This window comes from Apaloderma vittatum, unplaced genomic scaffold, assembly GCF_000703405.1.
Source record: "Apaloderma vittatum isolate BGI_N311 unplaced genomic scaffold, ASM70340v1 scaffold11459, whole genome shotgun sequence".
In the NCBI taxonomy this organism is placed as follows: domain Eukaryota; kingdom Metazoa; phylum Chordata; class Aves; order Trogoniformes; family Trogonidae; genus Apaloderma; species Apaloderma vittatum.
This window is the reverse complement of record NW_009737024.1, coordinates 48,637-64,267: the sequence shown is the minus strand read 5'-3', so window position 1 is coordinate 64,267 and position 15,631 is coordinate 48,637. Positions and strand designations below refer to the sequence as shown.

Here is a 15,631-nt window from a genome sequence, read left to right as displayed (position 1 = left end):
CGTGCAGTAAGATGCTTAACTTCCATAGTAGCCAAGATTCAAAATTCTCCATTCAGTTTTCCTTTCAGAAAACATATATTTTTAGCCATGCAGGCACCCAAACAGCAACCCACCTGGACCAGCTTTCAGAACTTCTCACATCAGAATGGATGAGAGTACACAGTTTTGTATTAGAAAAAAGCAGTTTTTAGGTTCTATTTTAAGAGAAGCAGATTTACTCAACCAAGAACCTGGGACCTCAGCTGCAGGCCAAAAGCCAGAGTGTGGATACCCTGAGAGGCTTCTATTTTTCTTCGGCTTGTTCCATTTCCCATTCCACACAATTACCTTTAAATAATAGCTATCCCTGCAGCCTCTTTGGCCCCATTCCTGATTCCAACAGCCTCTGATTCATTCACATATTGTAGCTGGCGTCCCTGGATTGTAGAGACTTACTGGCAGATTTAACAGTGATGGAGAAATGGTCAAAGTAGATGCTGGTTTTTATATACATTTACATTTAGAGACAGATCCTCAGCCAACAGTAATCAGAACTGAGGTGGTCTTAACCTTGTTTCAAGCTACAAACAGAATGAATTCCGAATAAGTGCGAGTTCCTACAGTCAGGACAGTAACACTTAAAGTCCAATGCCAAACCCCTTCTGCTCTTTCTGATAGAAAGGCATGTGATATCAGTGAATCAGAAGAACTTTATTTTTGTGAGCTATTAAAAATACTGTCTGTTTGAATTCATTGCATTGATTGTCAGGCTGCTAAAACATTGAAGTTTTGCAAAGATTCACAATGTACTTCCCAACTGCCTGCGAACATTCTCGTGCATGTGCATGCAGTAAGATGTCTAAAAGCATTTCTAAGTGACAGTAACAGGAAAGACTGAAACAGTCAATGTGTTACATTAGTTGGCTCTGACAGCCACGATGCCGTGATTGAGGGATTCTAAGCAAAAAAATATCTCTCCGTCCCATTTACATCTATGGACATCAACTCCAGGAGAGGAAAATGCAAATCTGTCAGAGGGCTGAACTGTCAGGGGAGTTGACAAAGGACGTATGAAGGAATCAACAAATGTTTCCACAAGTATGCTGAGATATAGCATTTCTACAAAACTGCCTGGGTCAACCTTTCTGCTGTTTTGCTGTTTCTCTTATTAACTTCTCCACTTGGCTGTGGAAGGGACACTGATCAGCATTGCTGTTATCATTAAATCTACAATAATTTTGACTCAAAATTTCCACAGGGAAATGGCTCTTCCTGACTGTACTGCTTTTGCCACTTAGGCCTGAGTCTATAGCAGAGAGGCATCTACAAACACTCCAGAGAAAAACTGCTTCCCTCACAACCAGTGCTTCTCGTGCTCATGACAGCAAACAGCTTTCACCAGGCTTCCCACAAAGGAACTGCTCGCAAGTATCTACCTGTGCTATTCGCCACTGAAGAGTTTATGCTCCACTAGCTACACCCCCCCAGTTCAAGGCAAGGGTTCCAGACAAAGAGGAAAGGACAGTATAGGCAGTCAGGACACGAACTGATAAACAATGCAGAATGAATTGTCAGCCCATGGTGCTCCAGCTCACATCACCGGGCCTGGGAACAGGGGCTGAGACTGCACGGAAGTGACTCTGGACAGTCAGACAGGTCCATCAGGGCAGGAGAGAAGCTGTCTCTGAGCAGGGGCCGATGAAGAAGTGACAACCATCCCACGTGCTGAGTTAGGGGAAGAGAGGAAGGAGCTGGGCACAGTGAGAGGTGGAACATCACCAAATTTCTCGGGTGAAGTGTGTACAAGAAGGTTGGGTACGTTGCTCTGACTAACTGAGACAAACAGATGGCTAGAAGGGAATCTAAAGTACACGAAGGCAAAGAAGCATAAGCAGAGCTGTAATAACAACGCAGGGTTCCTGAATCCCAATCTGGTGCCCTGTCCCAGAGCCCATGCTGCTTTACATATCTCATTAAGACATTTCCTTTTCTGCCTGTACAGCCAGTGCCTCAGAATCCTAGCATTTTCTGTACTTCAGACTGGACCATTTGGAAATGGTCCTGAAGATTGACTTTGAGTCCTCGACTGGTTTTACTTGGGTACAGTGAAAGTAATTTATTTTTCTTCAGGAGGAAGCTGTAATTAGACAGCTCTGTTAACTACAGATGTATATTTTTCAAGTCTAAAAAAAGGACTTTGGATACTTTCACAGATTGGTCAGGTGTTGACATCTATGATGAAACTTGGACATCATCAGACAAGTGTCCTATCTCCTAAGCTGTGGTAAGAGCCAATTGCACTGGGCCTGTGTCAGAAATTGTCTCATAAATGAGGCTGACTTGGCCATGAATTTGTTTAAACCCCTTCTGACCCAGAAGAATGGCTGATTAGAGTTTACTCTGTTCATCTGCTAGATTTTTGGTGGGAAGAACTGACAGCACTTATGTTTATTCACTTTACTCCCCAGTGTTTATGATTCTAAATAGACCTTAGCACCCTCCACATGCCTCAAAAGAAGAGAAGCCTTGCTACAAAATTAGCCCCAAGCTCTGTTCTGTTCTGCTCTGGAATGAGAGAGAAATCATACCAAAGCAGAAGGGTCATGAGAACAGCAACAGTGGCAGTGCACATGTCTGCATCAGCAAAAGCAGCAGATGTATTCCCAGGTGCCCAAGGAAAGCTGTACACATGCCTCATTGCCAGCCACGCGCTGGCTGACTCTTTAGAAGGAGCCACGCTCCTTCCTTGCAGGTCATATAAGGTTGGTGGCCATGAAACAGCTCCGATTATTAAACAAAGGTCAAATGACCCCAGAGTACTAATGAGAGAGAAAGACATGACAAAGCTATTGATCGACAATGAGTCTGGAAAGAACATTTCTTCTATCTTCACCTGAAACAGATGCTCCTGCTGCCATAATAATGGGAGGGGAACTAATGCTGGTAGCGAACGCAGTCCAGCATTAAATGAGATACCTGAGATACTCTTATCAGAGGAGTGGAGGCAGCACAAGAGTTAACTTCAGCATGTAAGAAAATATTGGGTTTGTGCTGAACTCCACCCTACTATCACAAGGCCATAATAGATACACAGACTACACTAGCCAGGTCTGTTTTTCATGCGGACACAGTGACCACAGTCTAGACCACATACTCTTTAGGCAGTAATCCTCCTAAAGCAGCAACTTAATATACCCAAATTCCCACTGCTGCGACACTGCTGCATTTGCTGCTTCCTGGGTTTATCGTGTTGCCACACCAGCAGATAACGTGACCAAAGGGAGAGAGACATGTGTTGCCTAATCTAGTTGAGAGGTGTCCCTGCCCATGACAGAGAGGTTGGATTAAATGATCTCTAAGGTCCCTTCCAGCCCAGGCCATTCTATGATTCTATGATCTTCAGTCCTGGAGAGAAGAGGTACATGGGTCAAAAGTAACAGCAGTAAAAGTAACAACGGTAGCTGTCCAGCCATCTCACGCCTACATTGCAGCCTACTTGTGAATAAGGCCAAAGAACATACCTGAGCTGCAGCAATTGCTGTGCAGGCAGTTATACATCTGCAATAATTCCATATCTAAATCTTAAGTATCTTTTTTTTACTGCTGCTTCTGATATTTTCTACAAAATAGAGCTGTTGGGCCTTGAATACCGCTTACTTGGCCTTAATTCAGTGTTTCATACCTAAAGTTGTCTTGTTTAATGCCAACCAGAAAATTTTGTTTGCCAATTGAAGGACGTGGAGAGGGAAAATGAGAAATCAAGGAAAAGAAAATAAGTGTTATACAGCGAGTGAGTCACATAGGAGCTGAAGTATGGGCTGAGGAAGGGCATATGAGGAGGAGGGAAAGAAAGTTCTATCCTGGGAGCAGAAGCTATCAACACAAAGAGGGAGCATCTGTGTTCATGAGAGGGATCTGAAAAAAGCGTAAGGAAACCTGGGAAGAACAAGCAAATGTAGGAGGCAGGTTGCAAGGGAAACGATGGTGCGCGTAGGAGGAGGAGCAAAGGTGAGAAGAGTGGGTAGAGCATGGGGATGAGGCAGGACAGGAAGAACAGTCCCACAAGCACAGGGCAGGTCTGTATAGAGCTCAGAATGAAGCTCTATTCAAGGAAAATAAAAAAGGTGGCAGTCATATAGCTTGGATGAACAAAGAGCGAGGATGAATGAGATGAGAGGTCAAATATAATTCAGAAAGGCATTTAAAAAAAAGAAGGGTAATTCTGACTTCTGGATGCTGAGGTAGTGCCTGCTAGTGCAGAAAGAAAGGGATTATAATGGAGTAGGGGAGACAAGAGCTCTAAGGCACATACCTAGAGATTGGGCACCACGGATGCCAGAGGCAACAGTACTTGGCTCTGCTTCAGTGTTCAGAGCCGGCTGGAAGAGCAGAGCACTAGATGTGACAGTCTAAGCAGATCTATGAGCAAGCTAATACCGAAGGTATATGGGAGAGGAGGTGTAGGTAGGAAAGGGTGAATGAAACTGTCACTTCTCCAGACCATGTACGCAGAAAGTTTGCTGTTCCTCCTTCTCAGGCCTTGGTTTGGGCTGCCACTGTGCAGTATGACAACACTTTCACCAATTTTTTTGACGACAGAGATGTCACACTGGCTTAGTGTGGATCTGGGCCACTGAAGTGTGAAAAGACTGTCACAGTGATAATTCTGCTCCAGCGCTTTTGGTTCCCAGATCCAAAAATATCAAGAGAAACAATGGAATTTAGCTCCAGAAGACAGGGTACCCAGGACAGCTTAGTACTCTCCTTTCCTCTGTAGTCTTATTTCTGAGAAAGAAGCTCACATCTAAGTGTCAGCTACAAGTCAGTGAGAGGCTATAAAACATCTTGTACCTTCATGAAGGCAGCTAATTCACTTGCAAGATTCTGCTAATGTTGTAAACCTGGAATGGGAAACTCAGGTGAGTTGTAAATAACAGTGAAGTGAACTACTGCAAAAGCTGACTCCTGTTCCCTTCTAAACTCATGCTCAGGGATGAACGTGAAGAGCCAGCAAGCAAAATCAAGGCTGAGAATTTTAATTAACAGGTGAAACAGAGCCAACAGTGGAAAATTAGACAACCGGCAGGTGAAGATTTTAGCTATCATGGGGCTTTTCAAAAAAGAACAAACAGCATACAAGACCAAATTTATATCACACATAATCCCTTTCAGGACCACATCTTGGCCTAGGAACCACGTTGCTCTAAGACTATGGTGCACAGGCTCTTTCCAGCTCTGCACAGATCCACACGCATTGCAGGAAACAAAACAACACACACAAGAGAAGGAGCTGGGCAGCTCTGGGAAAGGGAGACGAGAGTTTCTTTGGAAATAACCAACAGCCAGACAGGTATTGGCTGAGATCATTCCTGTTCCCAGTCACAGTTTTACAGAGGCCTACAGGTGAATTTGATCATCTCTCTGCAAAAAAGAGACAAAGAAAAAATATGCAGGAAAACTGTGGATGGCAATAATTCTGTTAGAAGGGCATTTTACCATTCATTTCTTATGCATTTACTCAGCATCTTACTGTATATTAGCATTCATTCAAATAATGGTTAATAAGCCTTTAAATGACTACTTCTGAAGCAAAATACATCCTCGGTAAAAATCTGTGAAGTATAACTCTGGAATAAGACCATGCTTCAAATGTATAATGTGCTCAGTGTAGTGCCAGCGCTGCCGTTACTGTTTGCCAGCTATCATCCCTTGAGTCCTACACCCTATTTCCTCACAGTGGATCAGCTACCACATTCACATTGCATGAAATCTCCCAAGTTACTCGGTTGGCTGCAGGAACTCAGCTGCAGTCTGTATCATATAGAAAGACCAGACATAGAATCCTAATGATCCCATCTTGTCTCAAAATGCGCAATGACTTGGTAAAGGAATAAAACATATCAAGCATCAAAGCTGAGTTCCCTAAACAAAGAATGGATTGTCATGTTACAGTTTGAAAACCTAAAGCCTCCCACAGGGACGAAGCTAGGCTCTCTCATGTTTCTGTTTTGTCTGTTTCCAGGTGGTGTCATAGCTTGGATTTCATGATTTACCCAAGAATCCAGAGTGTAAATATCAGTCAATATAATCGGACTAAGGGAAGAAAGAACAGGCAGCACATGCTATGTGCCTGTGGATTTGTATTCAAATTCGTACCTGGCAAACCTGCCTTCGACTCAAGTACAACACAAAACCTGCCTGTGTAGCTCAGAAGCCCTTAAAAGTCCTAAAAGAACACAGTTGGTCTGCCCCACTGAAGAAATAGGCAAGGGGCTTCTCTTTATGTAAAATACTTTTCCTGAAGACAAAATGCAGCAATAGTTGGCAGATTTCACTGAAGTACTAGAAGAGGTCTAATGATCCCTAAATAGATGGAAGTAAGCGTTGCTTGTGCAGTAATCATTAATTCTGAAGTTTGCCTAAACTCCAAACCTCTGTCAAGAAGAGATTACAGAAAAGCTCAAAAGCCAGAAGGGCTACAAAGCAGATGGGTACAGTTCAAGTTTAGGAAGGAGTGCCAAAGGAAGGATCTATAGCATGAGTTTCAATGTCTGGGGAGAAGAGTAAAAGCTGGAAAGTTTCCAAAGAACAAATGATAGTTAGACATTTTCTAAATAAAATTCAATGCCAATCACTTAATTGCTGTTTGCAAGTTTGAAATATTCCTAATACTTTCAGTTTGCATTATTAGTTAGAAAGGAGAGACAGGCTAGTAGGAGAAAAATTAACAGAATCAAAAACGTTTGATACCAAACCTGGATGGAAAGAACATGAGATGTAACTGTTCTCTGAGACTGAGCTCTAACGTGTGGCCTTCTCTAAAGCTGTTGGAAGCAGATGTGCTCCCACAGCTGCATCCCTCTGGCTTCCACTAGCAAAATGTATGTTCTTCCTCTCATCAGAGTTCCCCGGCAAGGGTCCTCATCATAAGGAATTCCCTGGAGTGTGTGAGAACCTGAGCACCAAGGGTGAGAACACAGACCTGGGAGAAGGGGTGGGGAAATGGGAAGCTCAGTGCTTGGTGAGACAGAAGCAGCAGAGGACAAAGGCGGTCAAGCTCGGGAGGTGGAGGACCCACTTTCTGCAGTTGCTTTGAGTGCAGAAAGAAGAGAGATTAACACGGCTGCAGCAAGTAGAGAGGTTTCATCAGGGATGTGTTCAGTATGGCACTGCTCTTTGAACAGATGGAGGGGGCTTATCTAGACCAGGAAAAGGAGAAATTCATCTGACAATCACATTGGTACACATCATTTCACTATTATTAATCTATGCAGGATCTTGGCTATTACAAAAAATTAAAATCTAAATACATTTCCAGTCATAGCTCAGGCTACTTGTATTTAGTAGAAAAAAAACGTTTGATTTCCTGTTTTAAATTTTCTCATCTTTTTCCCTTAAAAGCTTGGAACAGTCAAGCATCAAAAATACTAAATGCTTTTTAATTATGGCGATGAAAAAAATCTTTTTGCTTCTCAACAAGGCATGAGATAATTTTGTTAATTTTGATAACAGCTTCCTAGTGACTTGGAATCTTTATTACATGGCTGAGGCAACTGACGGCAATCTACTTTCTAAGGACCATTACTGTGTCAATTTGAGCCAATTCAGCTGCTGTTCGAAATTCATAACTTACATGTATCATTTAATTTCAAACAGCCTTTCTTTTTATTATCAAACTGTTTTTCTTGTCTAAACACTAAATGTACTTACAAAATTTAAGCTACTAACCTGGATATACTTTTCATTGTGTGTTCTGTGATTGTCATAATTATTCTAAAATAAAAAACATTTTCCAGAGAGGCAGCTTTCTAAATAAAATCACCTGTCCATAGACTCCCTATAAAGCATGTTCTGATTTCCTTGTAATAGTAAACTTACACATGGAATTCACATGTTCTTATGCTAAAAAATAGCAAATCTACAGTGACAACTAAGTGATGATTTTCTTCAAAATCCTTTCTGCCCAATTTTATTTTACAAGACTTTGAAGCTCATTTCCCATTTTAAATATCTTAATGTATCACAGTAACTCTAAATGTGTCTGTGAATATACAGAAGTAGTATTCACACAGAATCAAAACAGAGGGATCCACATGGTATTCCCATCTCTAGCACCACAAACGGAGGGGACTGGATAAGTCATATCATCTCCTGATGCCTTGGTTGTCCTATCAAGAAAGCAATCCATGCTGGTAATGGTCTTTGAGAATACATACTGTTTTTCTTTCTTTTTGCTAAATTTTTGAAAGCACGTGTCATTTATTGGTATGTACAAGTATATGCATTCACATCTCATTTACGTCTTTAGAGTAAAAGTCTGAATTCAACATTTGCCACACCACTGTAATAAAATATCTTCTACTTAAATATAGGAGATACAACTGCTACTGCAGGCTCCTGAATTTTGAACGTAGTATTCTTAAGGCAAAGTATGTTATCTGACATGAAATACATACACTTATACTCATATATCCACAGAAAAATACTCTCTCTCAAGATCAAGGAGGCTGTATATAACTGGTAAGCAAAATGAAACTATTCTAATTTATATAAATAACAAGCCCTGTAGAAGAGATTTCAGTACAATACCTAACTATGCAGTCACAGAAGGAAAGCTCAGATACTCCTCATGGATTTCTACCTCTGGCATCTAATGATAGATCAAGACAGCTAAAAACCTCTGCTTCCAGCTTTTTATTTCACTATAATTCATAATGCCATGTCTTAAAAAGTATAGAAGACCAATCTAAAGCTCCCAGTAATTACCAGTACCTACCCCCAGATTACCTACAGATTTACAAACAATATCTTCAGGAACATACAATCATAAAAGCACTTATAGGTGCCCCATGAACTGAACAAGCACCAGTGGGATACAGCAGGAAGAACATAACACAGAAAGGACATAAGCACTGACACATGACTTTCATGGATCTTGTGCACAATGTAATTTACATGTTGTTCTTTTTTTTTTGCATCATGTCACATCAGAATTACACCAAGTAATTAAGGAGATTGGCTGGACTCTCTTTAAAGTTTTCTTGTCCAAGAATATCTCAATTATTAATGTTCTGATGAATTTTCTACACAGCACTTTTAATTTCAAAACAGAAGCACAAAACAAGAACTGAAATACTTTATTTATACAAGGACATAAAGATATATTTTAATTTTCCCCTCTTTTTTTTTTCTCTTTCCTTTTAAAATAAGTCTGCTGCTATTTTTTTAAAAAAGAACTCCATGTTTTAAACATCCTTTCCTTTCATGCATAACATGTTAATTCACTCGGTAGTTTAAAGCCAAGCATGTATCTGTTTGTATGCATCTATGTCTGTATCTGAAGAGACAAACCTCACTAGGAAGTGATACAAAACTTTCAAATCCCTGAGTGACAAGTGTCAACATAGAGTTATAAGAGGGGCATCCTATAAAGCTTCTCTGCAAAGCAGGCAGATTCTCAGCAGTCAGTTAAGCAGACACAAATCTATTTCAGTGCATGCTAAATCATATTTTTAGTTTCATTATGTGATTTTAAACCTGGTGGTAACTCTCTTTTGCTCACTGGACACCCGAGCACAAACAGCTCCAGGTGTATCTCAACAGGGTGTGTTGAAGCATCCTCCCACTCCCACAGCTCTACCTTTCTCAGGTCATGCAGCCAGCTCTTACCTCAATGGTGTACTGTTCAAAAATCCGAAGCTGAAGGAAAATGTCTAGCTTAATCTTCCTCTCATGGAAGAGCTCTTCCATCTGTACCTGGGCCTCATCGAGCTGCTGGAGGACAGATTCGATGTGGCTGATGGAGCTATTGTGCGGAGTCTTATTGTTGGAAACAGCGGAGTCCCTGTAGCAAGGTAGACAGCATGGTTAAAGCTGAGCTTTAAGGCAGGCAAAAGAGCAAGAACTACACATCTGTGATTCTGCATGCCGCCGAGAAGCAAAGCCAAGCACAAAGGGCTGAGGTAAGGCGTATGCAACACTCATCTCTTCTACTCACTGAAAGCCTCTAGCTCCTGAGCTCGGCGCAAAGTTTAAACAAGGAGATCATCCTTCCTCAAGCCCTGATACTGTGCCCTTACACACTTGGGAGGGGGAGGAGAGCAGGAAGACACATCAGTCTCAGGGGCTCTCTTGAGGAGATGGGCTGGCAATCCCCTGTAATCCTACAGGGTGTCCTGCTCCAGCCTCCACTCACACCAAGCTCAGAGATGCTATTCAGCCACGTGGACCTTTACAAGTTAATTTTATGCATTTTCCTTGTTACTTACAGACTAATTGAATCAGAATTACCAGCATTTTATACTAATCAAGATATCTTGATTTCCTCTGGGTTATGTAGTACAGCAACAGATGCAGAATGCAGCGCAAAAAAACTCCATCGAAGGAAAAGACCTTTCAAACACCGTAAAACAGGCTCTGACTTGTCTTCTCACTAGGGTAAGTGAAACGAGACATGCCTGTGACAAGTCAGATACTGCTCCATCTACACCCTCCCGGCATAGACTGCAGAAGAGAGCTAACGCTTTGACTGGTGGGCTAGAACCAAGGGGAAGTTTCCTATACCTGAAAGAAGTCTTAGCATGGACATAGGACAGTCCTGAGAGTTTTTTTTCCTACTTGTGCTCTCACATATATTAATGGGCTCACCTATGGTCTGTTACATACTCAGTACATTTTTTTCAGTGAGTGTTTTACGGATAAAGAGCCTTTGTAGACATAAAAGTGTGCCACAAAAGGCCCCCAATTTTAATGAGAAAGGAAACTGAAGCCATAATTTAATCTTGGCTTTCATACTACAGCTAAAACAAGATTTAGCTGCAATGGTTTTCTCCTTCCATTCTGCTCAAAGGCATGTGATAGCAGCTGCATTATTCAGCATACTAAAACCAAGCCAACTGAAAACCATACGAAATACACTGTTGGAAAGACCCGGGCACTGGCAAGGTAACAGAATGAAGTGGGTAAGCCAGCAGATCTTACCATCAATATTTCCTACCAACTTCCAGTTCTGCCTTGAAGGTGGTTGGAGAGACAATTACAAATCCAACAGCAACTGGACTATCAGTGCACCAACAAACTGTCACGTGTGCAGCAAACTGCCTGACGATACTGGATGACAAGCAAAATGTCAGGTAATGTTGCCAAGTCACTGCATTTTCCCACAGGGACCAAATGCAGCTGGGACCCATTCTTCTGGCCAGCTGAGTAGAGGTGCCCGTAGAGTCTCCCCATCATGGAAGAGTGCTAGTATGTTTCTAATTTTTAGGTCTGGGATCTTTCTTTTTAGGTTTTTATTTTCCTTTTCCGAGTTGAATTTTTCCTCTGTGAACACCTAGCAAAGCAGTCAATTTACTACAGAACTTGACTGAACTGCTCAGGCTTTGCTCTTTCTTTCCAAATTATCATCATGAGATAGGGTCAGATCAAAACAATGTACAGTGAACTTCAATGGTAACTGAACACCGTCAATGAGCATTACCAAGAAAAAAAAAAGTATAACCTTTTGAACATTACTTAAATTTAAACTAGATACTGACACACAGAGTCATTATAGGTAAGCTTAAAACCACGCCTTTGAGGTTCTAAGGTAATAAGACACATGTTACTCTTGAAGGTATTAACTACATAGTAGTTAACTCTCTGGATATGTTTCGCCTCTTTTTCCTCAAATACTTTACACCTGATACACTGAACTTCAGATACTCCAGAATTATTCTGAAGCAAGTACTACCAACTCCCCTTGCTTACAAGGGAATATTACACCACTATTACTCCCTTCAGGTGATAAGGTTTCTACGCCATTCCTATCGCTCTTCTTGGTGACCACAAGGTCTCTCTCTGCCTCCACATTAAAGCCACAGAGAGGAAAAATGAATGAAGATAACACTGCAAGATTTTGAAACTACAGCCTAATCTGGGGCCACATTCAGTCAAGTTCTGTTTCTTTCAGTCAGCACCTGTCTTCTATAAAAGGACACAAAATATGTCTTCATTCAAATGCAGGATTATTACTATTCATATATTATCTAAATGACTCAATGAATTATTCAAGACTGGTGTTGAATAATCTCTCACAGGGTCTAAAGACACACTTGGCTTTAGAAATTCTTTTTCATTAAACATTTCAGTCTTCAAATCAAGACACACTTGCATTTCAGTAGCTGATGCAATACAAAAATTTAAGTGTATTAATCTGGTATTTTTCACAGCTTCCTCAGATCATGCCTTGACAATCCCTGCATAGTGTGATTTGAGAAAGATCTCCTTCCAGAAAAAGAGTTTCTGAGATCGGATGCTTTCACCACAAGATTTCTTGCTTTGTTTGTGATGAGAAATTCTGGGAAAGAATTCCTAAAAGATCCTTACTAGTCCCTGAAAGGTTACCAATTAGAGTTCTAAAATGCAGGGAAATTATTGGAAAAAACCACCACAATAAGCTTTGGAGGACATAAAATTGGGCATTGCTGTTGAGTTTGCTCAGAATGAATGCTGTGCTTCTGAAACCACCTTTAGTGCTTTAACTGGGAGAAAGCTTAGTGAAACATACCCACTATCAAGAGCTCACACGCATAAAGAATGCAAGACACAAGTCTTCACTCTCTCTTTTTTTGCCCCTACTACTCCTCTTCTTTCACATCTCACTGGAGCAAGTCCTTGTTTTGCCTTTCACAGATGTGAAGAGAGATTGCCCTCATTAGCCCTCCTAGAAACGCAGTTCAAAATATTTGCTTTGTGTTGACTGCTGAGAACAATGATCACCTCAGTAAAACACTGATAAGGAAGAGTGAAAGAAGTGTTGCCAATGCTAAACATGACATGTACAGTGTTGCCACCCAGACTGGGTTTATTACTGATAGGTAAGGGCTCCTGATGCAGTGTCTCTGAAGGCCCTGAAGACCTGTGAAGAGCAGTCCCAGGCATTGTATTTAACTACTTCAGGCAGCTGAAGTTTTCCTAAGCTATTTGGAGGGTACCCAGAGTGCTATTACATCAACGATCTTCTCTGAATCAATATCTGTTTCTTGTCCTTATCTCTGAGAGAACAAAGTTTACCAAAGCCCCATTAATTTTACAGGTTTTAACCTGTGCTACGACATGCTTGATAAGAGCAACGTATTTCATTCTTTTCATTGCTGTAGTGTTTGCAATCTTCAGCTACTCTTCACGGCAGGTACACAGTGATCCACACTGTGAAATGTAATGCTGTGTTTATGAAAGATTGCAGCAATTCTAATTTTTCCCCCTTTCCTTTATCTGATCTTTACTTTTGCCAGCAGCCACAAAAGCTGTTAGAGTGGGCACGCACAGGGGCGGTTTCATATTTTTCTTACACACTTCTGCCTCACATTTTCAAAGAGTCCAGGATTGCATTACAGGCTTTGCAGTTAGTCAGAGCGCTCAAAACCAATGCTTGAATCGGAGATCGCCTTGACAGCTCAGCTCCTCAAATCTCTGCGTGTGTTTATGGCTTCTATCCTTCGAATAAATTTTCTCCGTGTTTGCTCTTAACTTCATCAGAGACAGGGCATGACTTTGCACAAGTAAGTTCACCCTGTTCCACCTTGATCACTGTTCGAAACATAAACCAGACCCCAAATCAAACAATTCTTTGTTAAATAGAGCTGCCACCAAACCTGCCTTGGCATTTCACAAACGTTTAGGCGTGACACAAATCCCAAGACTTTTTCAAGACTGGAAACTAAGAATTGACTATGTTTAAATTAAGAAAAGCCAAAGTTCCCTGCACCATCTCATGGTTCACCTCTTCTCCTGTGTGACCTTAATGGCTGGACTTGATCTGGAAGGCCTTTTCCAACCATAATGATTCTATGATTCTCTCACCTTGCAGCCACTACATCATTTTTTTTCCGATAACTGTTATCTATACCGATGCCTCACTGACTTCTCGGCTCCAAATATTTCTCTGGCCGCTCTCTGACTCCAACTGCTGACTCAGGAACAGGAAAAAAGCCTTTAGGCCAATCCCACAGCCAGCACCAGGATTCTTTCAGTATAGACACTTTCTGCAACCCCACAAAACACCCCACACTCTACCTGTAAGCTTATGCACACTAATACAATGTTATGCAAACAGGTGGGATGAAAAACCAAAAAATACTTGGTCCAAAATTTCACTGCCAGTTTTGTGCTCTCATAGAACCGTCCTAAACTTTGCAAAAAGTTTCTTTGCATAAAGGGAAACTACCATGCAGACCTTTGACTGACCTATTAAGGCTGGCCATACATACATTCTTATCTAAAACGCCTTTCTTCTGGCAGCTCACTTACCAAACACAGCATGTTTCCTTCCTGCTTATCTCATCAGCAAAGATGGATGGAGCTTAGCTACGTCTGCTCATGCTCCTTCTTTTCCAACTCTGATCTCAGCAAGCACTACCACAGCTTGGCTTCCTCACTCTTCCCCTGTGATGCAGGCAAGCCACATACAACAAGACTAGGAATTTACCCAGGCTCTCCTGTGTGGCTGCCTAGGGCTGAATGACAGTCAAAACATAGAGAAGCCTTTTCAAATATCTCTCTCTTTTTTACTTTTTAATGCAGTGGAAAAGCATCCAGGTCGACAGGAAAAAGTATAGAGGAAAGCTCAGCCCATGGCTGTGGTAGAAGTCTCAACAATGGCTCTTAAGGGCAGAGCTCCACCAGGGCCCTTCATTATCTGTTCTGCTCTAGAGCATCTTAGCCTTTTCCTATGGAGCCTATTTCACACTAGAAAAGCTCAGAGTAATGAGGATGGCATAACTCTCTAGGACAGTCTCTGGTGAAAAGTGTAAGACCCAACAGAATTTGCATGTTCTTTATGTATATAAAACATACATACTATGTACATATAGACAAGGGCAATGTGTAACAATACAAAGATCTAAAGAAGAAGTGAGGTATTGGACTAGGTTTTGAGCTTAGTAACATCACTAAAAGGCAAGAAAATTCCTGCCAAAAAAAGTTAAAGCCACAGAAAATCACTGTAAGTAAGGTCAAATGAGAGAGATCTCACAACTACAAGCTTTATGTAAGCTTATTCTGTAAACATTTGTTCTACTACACTTACAGGCTGAGAAAGCAAAAAAAAAAAATAAATCCCAGTTTCTTGGAGCCAGACTCTTGATGTATTTTAACTCAAGTAAAATGAACTAGTTTAATTCAAAATGCAAGTAGAACTGGCGGTAAATAACCCTCTTTGACAGTATGAATAACCCCCACATAGACAAAGATAAATAGAAGGGTGCTGCATGCAAAATGAAAGAATGAAGATTATTATTACACATGTATATTTTATTAAGAGGAATGCACTTCTCTTACATCAGGAGTAACCATATAAATCACAAGGCCTCAGCTCACAGCTGTGTAACAATCTTCTATAAATACGAACTAAAAATATTCACGTGAAACACATTTGTTTCAATTCACTTCACTGTACCTATAAATAATCCCTCTGTCAAACAGGAACCCACGCTAATCCACAGACTACTTTAACCAGTGCACATAAATCACTCCTTGCAATTTCAATAAAATACTCAAAGAATTCGAAGAATCATAAATAAGCAAAGAATTAGTAAACTCCCCCAATTAACCTTAATTTAACATTCCCTATTTATGCACACCTAACCACAGCATATATCGTCTGTCCTCCAGG

At 41.1% G+C, this 15,631-nt stretch overlaps 1 protein-coding gene across 1 annotated transcript in view; it reads right to left on the bottom strand.

Moving 5' to 3' along the window:
- LOC104279794 (kalirin) overlaps window positions 1-15,631 on the bottom strand; it is a gene marked incomplete at both ends in the record, with an annotated part of 134,169 nt that overhangs the window by 81,291 nt on the left and 37,247 nt on the right. The window contains one exon of the mRNA XM_009877203.1: window positions 9,649-9,823. Coding sequence (XP_009875505.1) covers window positions 9,649-9,823 — 175 coding nt within the window. The remainder of the gene's footprint in view (window positions 1-9,648; window positions 9,824-15,631) is intronic.